The sequence below is a fragment of the Bombina bombina genome, chromosome 7 (assembly GCF_027579735.1).
Source record: "Bombina bombina isolate aBomBom1 chromosome 7, aBomBom1.pri, whole genome shotgun sequence".
Classification (NCBI taxonomy): Eukaryota; Metazoa; Chordata; class Amphibia; order Anura; family Bombinatoridae; genus Bombina; species Bombina bombina.
In genome coordinates, this window is record NC_069505.1 from 445,315,207 (window position 1) to 445,328,204 (window position 12,998).

Consider the following 12,998-nt stretch of genomic DNA (forward strand, 5'->3'; position numbering starts at 1 on the left):
ACCAAAACCTGTGTGGCCATGCTGGAGCCACCAGCAGTACAAATGAACGCTCCATTATGATTTTGGAAATCACTCTTGGAAGAAGAACTAGAGGCGGAAAGATATAAGCAGGTTGATAATTCCAAGGAAGTGACAACGCATCCACTGCTTCCGTCTGAGGATCCCTGGATCTGGACAGATACCTGGGAAGTTTCCTGTTTAGATGAGAAGCCATCAGATCTATTTCTGGAAGCTCCCACATCTGAACAATCTGAAAAAACCCATCTGGATGAAGAGACCATTCTCCCGGATGTAAAGTCTGGCGGCTGAGATAATCCGCTTCCCAATTGTCTATACCTGGGATATGGACCGCAGAGATTAGACAGGAGCTGGATTCCGCCCATGCAAGTATCCGAGATACTTCTTTCATAGCTTGAGGACTGTGAGTCCCACCTTGATGATTGAGATACGCCATGGTTGTGACATTGTCCGTCTGAAAACAAAAACTGTTCTCTCTTCAGAAGAGGCCAAAACTGAAGCGCTCTGAGAATCGCACGGAGTTCCAAAATATTGATTGGTAATCTCGCCTCTTGAGATTTCCAAACCCCCTGCGGTGTCAGAGATCCCCAGACAGCTCCCCAACCTGAAAGACTCGCATCTGTTGTGATCACAGTCCAGGTTGGACGAACAAAAGAGGCCCCTTGAATTAAACGATGGTGATCTAACCACCAAGTCAGAGATAGTCGAAAATTGGTATTTAAGGATATTAATTGTGATATCTTTGTATAATCCTTGCACCATTGGCTCAGCATACAAAGCTGAAGAGGTCTCATGTGAAAACGAGTAAAGGGGATTGCGTCCGATGCTGCAGTCATGAGACCTAAAACCTCCATGCACATAGCTACTGAAGGGAATGATTGAAACTGAAGGTTCCGACAAGCTGAAACCAATTTCAGACGTCTTTTGTCTGTTAGAGACAAAGTCATGGATACTGAATCTATTTGGAATCCTAAAAAGGTTACCCTTGTCTGAGGAATCAAGGAACTTTTTGGTAAATTGATCCTCCAACCATGTCTTTGAAGAAACAACACTAGTTGGTTTGTGTGAGATTCTGCAGAATGTAAAGACTGAGCAAGTACCAAGATATCGTCCAAATAAGGAAACACTGCAATACCCTGCTCTCTGATTACAGAGAGTAGGGCACCAAGAACCTTTGAAAAGATCCTTGGTGCTGTTGCTAGGCCAAAAGGAAGAGCAACAAATTGGTAATGCCTGTCTAGAAAAGAGAATCTCAGAAACTGATAGTGATCTGGATGAATCGGAATATGAAGCTATGCATCCTGTAAGTCTACTGTGAACATATAATGCCCTTGCTGAACAAAAGGCAGAATAGTCCTTATAGTCACCATCTTGAATGTTGGTATTCTTACATAACGATTCAAAATTTTTAGATCCAGAACTGGTCTGAAAGAATTCTCCTTCTTTGGAACAATGAACAGATTTGAATGAAACCCCAGACCCCGTTCCAGAAAGGGAACTGGCACAATTAACCCAGATAACTCCAGGTCTGAAACACACTTCAGGAAAGCCTTTACTGGGGTCACTGGAATGCGTGAGAGAGAAAACTCTCTCTCACAGGCGGTCTTACTTTAAAACCTATTCTGTACCCTTGAGAAATAATGTTCTGAATCCAATGATTTTGGATTGAATTGATCCAAACATCCTTGTAAAATCTTAGTCTGCCCCCTACCAGCTGTGCTGGAATGAGGGCTGCACCTTCATGCGGACTTGGGGGCTGATTTTGATTTTTTAAATGGCTTGGATTTATTCCAGACTGGAGAAGGCTTCCAATTGGAAACCGTTCCCCCCTTAGGGGGAAGGGTCAGATTTTTGTTCCTTATTTTGACGAAAGGAACGAAAACTGTTAGCAGCCCTAAATTTACCCTTGGATTTTTTTATCCTGAGGCAAAAAAGCTCCCTTCCCAACAGTGAGGCAAAAAAGCTCCATTCCCAACAGTGACAGTTGAAATAATAGAATCCAACTGAGAACCAAATAATTTATTACCTTGGAAAGAGAGAGATCGCAACGTTGATTTAGAAGTCATATCAGCATTCCAAGATTTAAGCCATAAAGCTCTTCTAGCTAGTATAGCTAAATACATATATCTTACATCAATTCTAATGATATCAAAAATGGCATCACAAATGAAATTATTAGCATGTTGAATTAACTTAACAATGCTATACACATTATGATCGGGTACTTGTGCTAAAGTTTCCAACCAAAAGGTTGAAGCAGCAGCAACATCAGCCAAATAAATAGCAGGCCTAAGAAGATGACCTGAACATAAATAAGCCTTCCTTAGATAAGATTCAAGTTTCCTATCTAAAGGATCTTTAAAAGAAGTACTATCTTCCGTCGGAATAGTTGTACGTTTAGCAAGAGTAGAGATGGCCCCATCAACTTTGGGGATCTTTTCCCAAAACTCCAATCTATCAGTTGGCAAAGGATACAGTTTCTTAAACCATGAAGGAGGAGTAAAAGTAGTACCCAGTCTATTCCATTCCCTAGTAATTACATCTGAAATAGCATCAGGAACTGGAAAAACCTCTGGAATAACTACATGAGGCTTAAAAAACGAATTTAAACGTTTACTGGTTTTAATATCAAGAGGACTAGTCTCCTCCATATCTAATGCAATCAACACCTCTTTTAATAAGGAACGAATATACTCCATTTTAAATAAGCATGAGGATTTGTCAGTGTCAATATCTGAGGTAGAATCTTCTGAACCAGATAGATCATCAGAGATAGATAAATCAGAATGCTGTTGGTCATTTAAAAATTCATCAAACTTATTAGAAGTTTTAAAAGACCTTTTACGTTTATTAGAAGGTGGTATGACAGACAAAGCCTTCTGAATGGAATTAGAAACAAATTCTCTCACATTAACAGGAATATCCTGAACATTAGATGTTAAAGGAACAACAACAGGTAATGGTGGATTATTACTAACGGAAATATTGTCTGCTTTTGAAAGTTTATCATGACAACTAGCACAAACTACAGCTGGAGGAACAGTTACCACAAGTTTACAACAAATGCACTTAGCTTTGGTAGAACCAACATCAGGCAGGTTTCCAGTAGTAGATTCTGATACAGGGTCAGCTTGAGACATCTTGCATTATGTAATAGAAAAAATAACATATAAAGCAAAATTATCAATTTCCCTATATGACATTTTCAGGAATGGGAAAAAATGCAAACAAAATAAGCCTCTGGAAACCAGAAGCAAAATTAAATAAGGACTTAAATAATGTCAAAAATCTGGCGTCAAGTATGACGCACAACTGACAAAATATTTTTTGGCGCCAAGAACGTCTGCAACAAACACGAGTGTCATAGATGACGCAACTACGTGAAAACTCTCGGCGACAACTAAGACGCCGGAAATGACGAAATTGGGTCAAACGTAATTTTCACGCCAAAAAAGTCTCGCGCCAAGAATGATGCAATAAATTGTAGCATTTTGCGCTCCCCCGAGCCTAACAGCCCGCAATTTAGAAAAGAAAGTCAATTTGAAAAATTTTCAGGTAAGAATTTTATTTTTTTAAAATATATATATATTTATAAATGCATTTCCCAAAAAATGAAACTGACAGTCTGTAAGAAGGAAAAATACTGATTAACCTGAATCATTGCAAATATAATTACAAACATTATATTTAGAACTTTACATATAAAGTGCCAAACCATAGCTGAGAGTGTCTTAAATAAAAGGAAAACATACTTACCAAAAGACACTCATCCACATAAAGTAGATAGCCAAACCAAGTAGATAGTATATCGTCGATCTGAAAAGGGAGGTAGGAGATGAATCTCTACGACCGATAACAGAGAACCTATTAAATAGATCCCCGTTAGAATGACCATTGTATTCAATAGGTAATACTCCCTTCACATCCCTCAGTCATTCACTGCACTCTGAGAGGAACGGTGCTTCAGCACACTGAGAAGCGCATGTCAACGTAGAAATCTAGCACAAACTTACTTCACCACCTCCATAGGAGGCAAAGTTTGTAAAACTGAATTGTGGGTGTGGTGGGGGGTGTATTTATAGGCATTTTGAGGTTTGGGAAACTTTGCCCCTCCTGGTAGGAATGTATATCCCATACGTCACTAGCTCATGGACTCTTGCCAATTACATGAAAGAAAAGCAGATTATGCCCAAGATACCGCAGAAGATACCAGTGTAGCAAAATATGCAGGCAAATTAACTCCTCCAGGAGTCTGAGAGGAATTGCAGGGCACTGTATGCGACGACATAGTGGCTTGGGACATTTGAGGAGAAAGCCGTGGCATTGCCTGAACAGCAACATCCTGAGAGACATTGGGCTGAGAGAGCAACAATTTATCTTTAAATTGAAGTGTTCTAGCTAAGCATGCAGCACAGAATTGCATAGGCAAAACAATTTGTGCCTCAAGGCATAACAAGCATTTGTCAAAAGACAGTGTCTTGGTCCATGTCCATAATACTTAATAAAAATTTCCCCAAATTGTAGAAATGTTTTAAATACACTGTCACTTTAAGAAATGTTTTAATACCACAGCTGCTTAACGTTATGCAAATATTCTTTAAAATAATAAACCAATCAGGCCCCCTACACTTCAGACAGGCTGAGGTACCTTACTGTAACACTTATACACTATTTGGCTGCCAGAATTCTCTAAAACGATCATATAGTAGATTGACACTGAAGAGACTTAAATTCAGTGCCGCCACTCCGCGAATATCCGACAGCAGAGAGAAGTCACATGACTGGCAGAGAGAGAGGAAACTAGGCAGCAAGTAAAAGGCACGCGTTTCCCTCTGCCTACAACACCGGATCTTAATTTACACAAACGCTCAAGCAGTCTGTCAGTTAGCCTGTTCTAGCTAAGCAAGCAAAGAAAACCAACTGCCAAATTTAAAGTTTATACATAAATCCCTGTATAAAACATAAGCCACACACATACTAATAAAGTGTTTCAACAAAATTAGCCCAAAGAGGAAAAACGTCCCAAAAAAGGGAAGATTAACCCCTAGTTTCAACATACATAATGTGTCTGCCCAATGTCAAAGAAAATCCTGTATAAAGGATTTTAAAAAATGTCCCCATCTACTGCATATGACATTCTTCTGAAGTGCAAGTTTCCAAGACCTAGAAGACAAAAGCACTTACCTGCAGTCTAGCTGTCTGGCAGGAAGACAGCTCACAAGGTGTGAAAGGATACATACTCCTTACAGAGACCTGTAGAAAAAGAAAGAACAGAGTAACCAACTCTGGCTTTCTGTACCATGGGCAGCAATGTGTTAGGAAACAAAGCAAGGACTACCTCACAACTTCCTAACTGCTTAAAAGCCACCACTACTCTACTGAAGAGGTTAACGTGGAACTATACCAAAATCCTTGCCTGCAGGGAAAAGTACCCAAAAAGGAATTAATTTCTTTAGACACCAAACTTCACCTCCTCCAGTGACAGAGGCAAAGATAATGACTAGGAATTATGGGTAGGGGAGTAACACTTAACAGCTTTGATGTGGTGCTCTTTGCTGCCGCCTCCTCGCCAGGAGTGATATTGCCACTAGTAATTGAATGACGTTGTGGACTATCCATATCTTAGGAAACAAAAATAATTTTATAAAAGTGAAAATTTTCTTGATAGGACGACCAAGCACAGCATGACAAAATGAATTCTCTACCTTTTATTAGTCCAGGACAAAATAACTATTGCATTTACTTCATATAAACGCAGAGCAAGTTACAACATGAACACCCTAGGGTCTAGGCCACTGCTTTTCAAACCTGTTCTCAGGCCTCCCCAACAGGCCAGATTTTCAGGATTACCTTGAGTGAGAGCAGGTAAAATAACCATGTTTACTAATCAGCTGATTATGTCTCCTGTGCTCCAGGTCAGACATCCTCAAAATCTGGCCTGTTAGGGAGGTCTGGGGATAGATTTGAAAACCAGTGGTCTAGGCTGATATAACCCTAACCCATAATAAGAAAAATAGTCTGGTGCAGATCTATCAGTTTATGTAAAACATGCTTTTACCACCTGTATAACAAGTTTCATACTAATTTAGTTCTGAACAGGAGCTGTGGAAGTGCGCTTGGCTTTGGGTTTAAAGGGACAGTGTAGATTCACAATTGCAACATTTTATGTTATGCATAATCATTAAAACAAATGAAAGAATGCATTGGCATAAAAAATAGTAATATATATTGCAATTTTTTTTAAATGTACCCTTTTTTTGTCAGCATGTGAGCAAGTGATTCTGGGCCGCACTTAAAGGGACACTAAACCCAATTTTTTTATTTCATGATTCAGATAGAGCATGAAATTTTAAGCAACTTTCTAATTTACTCCTATTATAAATTTTTCTTCGTTCTCTTGCTTTATTTTAAAAGCAGGAATATAAATCTTAGCAGCATTTTAGGTTCAGCACCATGGATAGCGCTTGCTTAATGGAGGCTTACATTTACCCACCAATAAGCAAGCATAACCCAGGTTCTCAACCAATAATGGGCCGGCTCCTATGCATCACATTCCTGCTTTTCAAATAAACATACCAAGAGAATGAAGAAAATTTGATAATCTGAATCATGAAAGAAAAAAAATTGGGTTTAGTGTCCCTTTAAAGAAGGGAGGAGCAAACACCCATATATAAGCAGAGCGTAGCCGCCAATATATAAGCAAAGAACAAGTAAGTCAGTATAAGTGACTGCAAGCTAGTTCACAATAGCACAGACAATGTTTACATGGTACAACAAAGGATTAAAAAAACATAGAAAAAGGGTACATTTAAAAAAATATAAAAAAAAATTGCAATATATTACTATTTTTTATGCCAATGCATTCTTTCATTTGTTTTAATGATTATGCATAACATAAAATGTTGCAATTGTGAGTCTACACTGTCCCTTTAAACCCAAAGCATGACGAGCCCTTTTCGTCATGCAGGTGGATTGACGATAAATTGCGATTTTCGTCAATCCCCTGTACTACAGGCCGGAGATCGTTGGTGGTCTAGTGGCGAGCAGTCTCAGGCTTCACAAAGGGGCTGATCCAGGATGCACTGGTAGCTGCAAGGGAGCTGGGGGGGAGGTTCTTCAAACCCTTTGATCTTCGCTCCCTTAGCAGCTACAAACCTCCAAGACCACTCATTTGAAAGAATTTCTAGAAAGCAGATATTTTAAAAAAAATAAATAAAGTAAAAACCCATGGGGATTTGTTTGGGGATGTTACATTATATGCACAATAAAAAATATGCTATGCCTAGAGACCCCTAATAGGCTTATTATATAGTAGTCCCTCTCAAGCGAATAACAAAAAAAAAAAAATAAAAAAAAATATATATATATATATATATATATATATATATATATATAATATATATATTCATTTTGTCTGTTTAGTCAGGTGATCACTGTGGTAACAGTGATCACCTTGCAAGAAAAAAAAAGTGCCTTTATTTCTGTACTGCACAATAAGAGCCTCTCTAATCTATATTATAACTCTCAAAAGTCTGTTAGGGCCCCTATTTTGATGATAATTTCATAAGGTAATCACAGTAACAGCAGTGGTCACTGGGCCATTTTCAACAATATTTACTTAAATCTAACCAAAATATTTTTTTTTGTATTTTACAGTTTTTGCTGCAGCTATCTTAATAATAATGGCTTATTGTGAATTTGCTGGGCCTTTTGAGAAAAAAAAAATATATTTAATTTTTTTATTTTATGTGGGTCACTCACTGAAATTGTACTACAACAGTTTTTAAATTTAGGCAGAACTGGCTCAGCAGCTAAATGGTTAAGGATTGTGCAATATATAAACCATGCTTTTACCATCTGAAGTACATAAAACAAGTTTCATGCTAATATAATTCTGAACAGGATCTATGGAAGTATGCTTGGCTATGGGTTTAAGGATTGGGGCAATAGTAATATAGTAAACGTACATACAAGAGGCAGACCACACAGTCCAAGGTACTTACGTCTGAGGCTGCGTAGGGTCGTCACCTAGAGAGACGCTCTCTCCCTGGATCTCATTGAAGCATTTTTCGCAGAAGTGGTACCTATCGGCGAGAAGGCCATATTTGGGTGAACTGTTCGTTCACGCAACCGCAGCCGAACCACACAAGACGAGTAGCCATCAGTCAGAGGACGTCGCGGGAGGGGCACAGGGTGTGCGCAGGAAGTCGTCAGGTCAAGCCGGGAGCAATGAGGAGTTTGGGCGGATTGTGTTTTGTGTGTGATGTTTTGGTTTGTATTTGATTGCAATCAATGCCACCAAAGGTACAAGCAAGGGAGGGGAAAGAAATGAACACAGAACAGAGAAAAGCAGGGGATAAACAGAAGCCAGACAAGACAGACAGACACAAAGCAGAAAGCCAATGCAAAGCACAGATTAGCAAAGGATTCTCTCCAACGGGATTACAAGCAGCAAAACATTATTACGGCAAATCAAAGGAAAGATTAAAGAAAAACTAATAAAATGACACGTGACATTGGAATGACTTTGTCCTCCTGTTATGCACTTTACATACTGAGCAAACATGTTGGGTAAGTAGCAATAACTACACAGGCAGGGTACAACCAGCACTGCTGTCTTACAGTAAGTTAGCCAGGTAATGGAGCAAACAAATGAATAGAGGAGGACAAAGATGTAACATGACAAACAGAAGGAAGTTGTCACACAGATTTCCTGAGCTGCAGTGCTAAAGCAGGAGATACATCCAGACAGTGCCCCTAGTATTATTATCTGGCTAGTCCTGGCCTACAACAAACAGCAGCAGCTAATATGCAGCAGTTGTGGTGTGTATTTTACAGTTGGGAAGTGTATGGTTGGACAGGGGAAATCATATACTTTAAAAGCAGCTGTCAGGGGCTACAATGCACAAGCACTAACTGTAGTGAGACAAGCGGAGAAATAACCCACCTGTTCTGGTAGCTGTAGTAAGTGGCATCACGGGGAATAGTGCACAGCTGCTTCCCGTAGCAGCAAAGCGTCTGGGGAGAGAACTCCAGCTGCAACACAAAAGGGAGAACATAAAACTAGACACTCTCACTTAATCAGCACATGAAACTAAACAGAAGGGCTATTAAGTTATCCATTAGAAACTGCAAAGAGGGGGGGGGGGGGGGCCTCCTGATTTGGTTCCATGGCCCTGGAGACTAAAAAGAGGGACTAATCCAGCCTGTTTAGAACAAGGAACATGAAAGAATCCAGAAATATTGTACCCTACACAAGGCAGCCAATGCCTACAACATTTCTGTCTGCCATCATAGGTGGTCTGAGTCTGGAGATGGCGGCAAATTGTGTCTAGGTCAAAACATTTGGCAGATCATGTTGAGTTTTTTGGCGTTTTTAGGAAGGGCAATTGGAGTGAATCATAAGCAGGACAGTCAAGTCCAAAGAAAACCTTATGTTTCAAATAGGGCATGTCATTTAAACAACTTTCCAATTTACATTTATCACCAATTGTGCTTTGTTCTTTTGGTATTCTTAGTTGAAAGCTAAACCTAGGCAGGCTCATATGATAATTTCTAAGCCCTTGAAGGCCGCCTCTCATCACATGCGTTTTTATTTGCTTTTCACAACAGGGGAGAGCTAGTTCATGTAAACCATATAGATAACATTGTGATCACGCCCGTGGATTGTGCAGACACTGCACTAATTGGCTGAAATGAAAGTCAATAGATAATTAATAAAATGTCATGTGATCAGGGGCTGTCAGAAGAGGCTTAGATACAAGTTAATCACAGAGGTAAAAAGTATATTAATATAACTGAGATAAGGAGCAGTCTGCTGAGGTTTAGATACAAGGTAATCACAGAGGTAAAAAGTATATTAATATAACTGAGATAAGGGGGCAGTCTGCAGAGGCTTATATACAAGGTAATCACAGAGGTAAAAAGTATATTAATATAACTGAGATAAGGGGCAGTCTGCAGAGGCTTAGATACAGGGTAATGACAGAGGTAAAAAGTATATTATAACTGAGATAAGGAGCAGTCTGCAGAGGTTTAGATACAGGGTAATCACAGAGGTAAAAAGTATATTAATGTAACTGAGATAAGGAGCAGTCTGCAGAGGCTTGTATATTAATAAAACTGAGATAAGGAGCAGTCTGCAGAGGCTTAGATATAAGATAATAAAAGGATCATGGGGGGCAGTGAACAAGTGCCAGCATTATTCAAGGTATTCAAAGCTACAAACCATAAGGCAGAGAGGTATCAGCATGATAACCAGCACAGATAACGTAGCATTTATTGGTTATCAGTCTGAGCCTAGATGTGAGATATCCCATTACCCAGACACAATAATAAAGTAAAAAAAGAATGTTTTACTTAAAGGGACACTCAGGTCAAATAATTTTTTCATGATTCAGATACAGCAGTAATTTTAAACAACTTTCCAATCTACTTCCATTAAAAAAATGTGCAGTCTTTTATATTTACACTTTTTGAGTCACCAGCTCCTACTGAGCATGTGCAAGAATTCACAGACTATACGTATATGCATTTGTGATTGGCTGATTGCTATCACATGGTACAGGGGGAGTGGAAATATGCATAACTTTGAATTTTTTTATAAAAAAAAATCTACTACTCATTTGAAATTCAGAGTAAATGCTATTGTATTGTTATCTTGCATTTGTTGATTATGCAAATCTACTGTGTTTATTGCTCCTTTAAATGGCCAGTATATAACTGCATGTAATAGACACTACTATAAAGAATAAGATGCACAGATACGGATATAAAAATCCAGTATAAAACCGTTTAAAAACTTACTTAGAAGCTCTCAGTTTAGCTCTGTTTAAAAGGTCACTGGAACACCCACTTCAAGTGGGAAATATCAGGCACTCCCCCCTCCCTTTGCATATGAAAAGACCCTTTACACAAACAGGAGCAAACTGGAGTAGGTATAAGTCGGTATTCTCCTAAAACGTTGGGGCTTGGTTAGGAGTCTGAAAATCAGAGCAATGTTATCTACAAAACAGTTATGCAAAGAAAAAACGAATGTATAATGTCCCTTTAAAGGGACATGATACCCATATGCTAAAGCACATGCAAATGATACAGCATAGCTGTAAAAAGCCAACTAGAAAATATCAAATGAACATCTCTGTGTAACAAAGTTAGATATTATACCTCTAAATTACCTCGGTATTCACACCCCACTGTAAAGAGACTTTAGGCAGCCAATCAGGCATTTGCATCTGGCTTGTGCAGGTACAGTCATGTCATGTTCCTATTCAGTTTAAGGAAGTTGACAATGAAATCTCATGAGATCACAGCAAAGCATGACCTCAGCACTGCCGATTGGCTATAACGGACCACAGCAAAGCATGACCTCAGCACTGCCGATTGGCTATAACGGACCACAGCAAAGCATGACCTCAGCACTGCCGATTGGCTATAACGGATCACAGCAAAGCATGACCTCAGCACTGCCGATTGGCTATAACGGATCACAGCAAAGCATGACCTCAGCACTGCCGATTGGCTATAACGGATCACAGCAAAGCATGACCTCAGCACTGCCAGCACTTACTCTGATGAGGTGAAGACATTTTGATGTAAAATATCTTCCTTTTATACATAGAGATGTTCATGTGATATCTTAATGTCAGCTTTTTACACATAAGTGATTTAGCGTATATAAGAATTATGTCCCGTTAAATGAAAGCCACTAGCAGTGCTCTACTCTCTATTGTCCTGCCAAAGCAAACTAATCAAACTAGAATAGAAACAGCAAAATCGAAGGCAGACAGAGGATAAGTAGCGTGTGCTGGTAAATCTGCTACTCACATGCGAGAAGACAAAGGTGAGATGCCTCAAACAAAACTCCCCGCTGGAATGAAAATTCCTTTTTTGTTTTATTTATTTTAAGTGTCTTTTAAGGTCACATTACAGATGCACTACAGATGCAGTGTTCTACCCCGGACATCAATAAATGTATGTTAAATGATGCAATTAATTTGTGCTTTTATAAAGTATTACACTGCCACCACCTGGCTATTTCATAATAGTAATAATAGCTCTGTATAGGACAACTGTGTATGTATCCATCTGCTAGTAGCTTGCAAAGGAATCATGCAACAGGTCCAGATGTAGGTTCATAGCATGAGACCTGAATGTACAAAACCACAGGCTAATCTTAGGGGCAGGTTAGTGGCCGGCTTACTTGTGCGTGCCACACAGATGGCTCAAATCAAAAAATCTTAAAATAAGACAGCAAAGCAAAGGTAGAAGATGTATTCAAAGAGCATTTCTGAGGCTTTAAGATTATTTCTGCAAGTATATAGCCTAATAACCATGATTAAAGGGACAGTCTAGTCCAAAACAAACTTTCATTATTCAGATACGGCAGTAATTTTAAACAATTTTCAAATTTACATCTATCAGCAATTTAGCTTTGTTCTCTAGGTATTCTAAGTTAAAAGCTAAACCTAGGAGTTTCATATGTTAATTTCTAAGCCCTTGAAGGCCACCTCTGATCTCAGGGCATTTTGACAGTTTTTCACCACTAGAGGGTGTTAGTTCATGTGTTTAATATAGATAACACTGTGCTCACGCACATGGAGTTCCTAGGAGCCAGAACTGATTGACTAAAATGCAAGTCTCTCAAAATAACTGAAATAAGGGGGCAGTTTGCAAAGGCTTAGATACAAAATAATCACAGAGGTAAAAAGTGTAGTAATATAACCGTGTTGGTTATGCAAAACTAGGGTATGGATAATAAAGGAATTATCCATCTTTTAAAACAATATTCTGGTGTAGACTGTCCCTTTAAAATATGGGCCACTGGCACTAAACAGGATTTCTGAAAAACTAGCTCATCCTTTTCTTCATAATGAAACTGGCCATGATTCTACACGATTAGGTCAGAGAGAAAATTGAAAACTAGTGAATTTAATAAAATCAAATGGGGGATACTGGGTAAGCAAAGAAAGAATCAGGTC

At 39.0% G+C, this 12,998-nt stretch overlaps 1 protein-coding gene across 3 annotated transcripts in view; it reads right to left on the reverse strand.

Moving 5' to 3' along the window:
- Nucleotides 1-12,998, reverse strand: part of EP300 (E1A binding protein p300) — a 657,355-nt gene that overhangs the window by 207,645 nt on the left and 436,712 nt on the right. For all 3 annotated transcript variants that reach the window (XM_053721396.1, XM_053721397.1, XM_053721395.1), the window contains exons 20-21: nucleotides 8,966-9,054; nucleotides 8,022-8,102 (exon numbers count right to left, since the gene is read on the reverse strand). In XM_053721396.1, coding sequence (XP_053577371.1) covers nucleotides 8,022-8,102; nucleotides 8,966-9,054 — 170 coding nt within the window. The remainder of the gene's footprint in view (nucleotides 1-8,021; nucleotides 8,103-8,965; nucleotides 9,055-12,998) is intronic.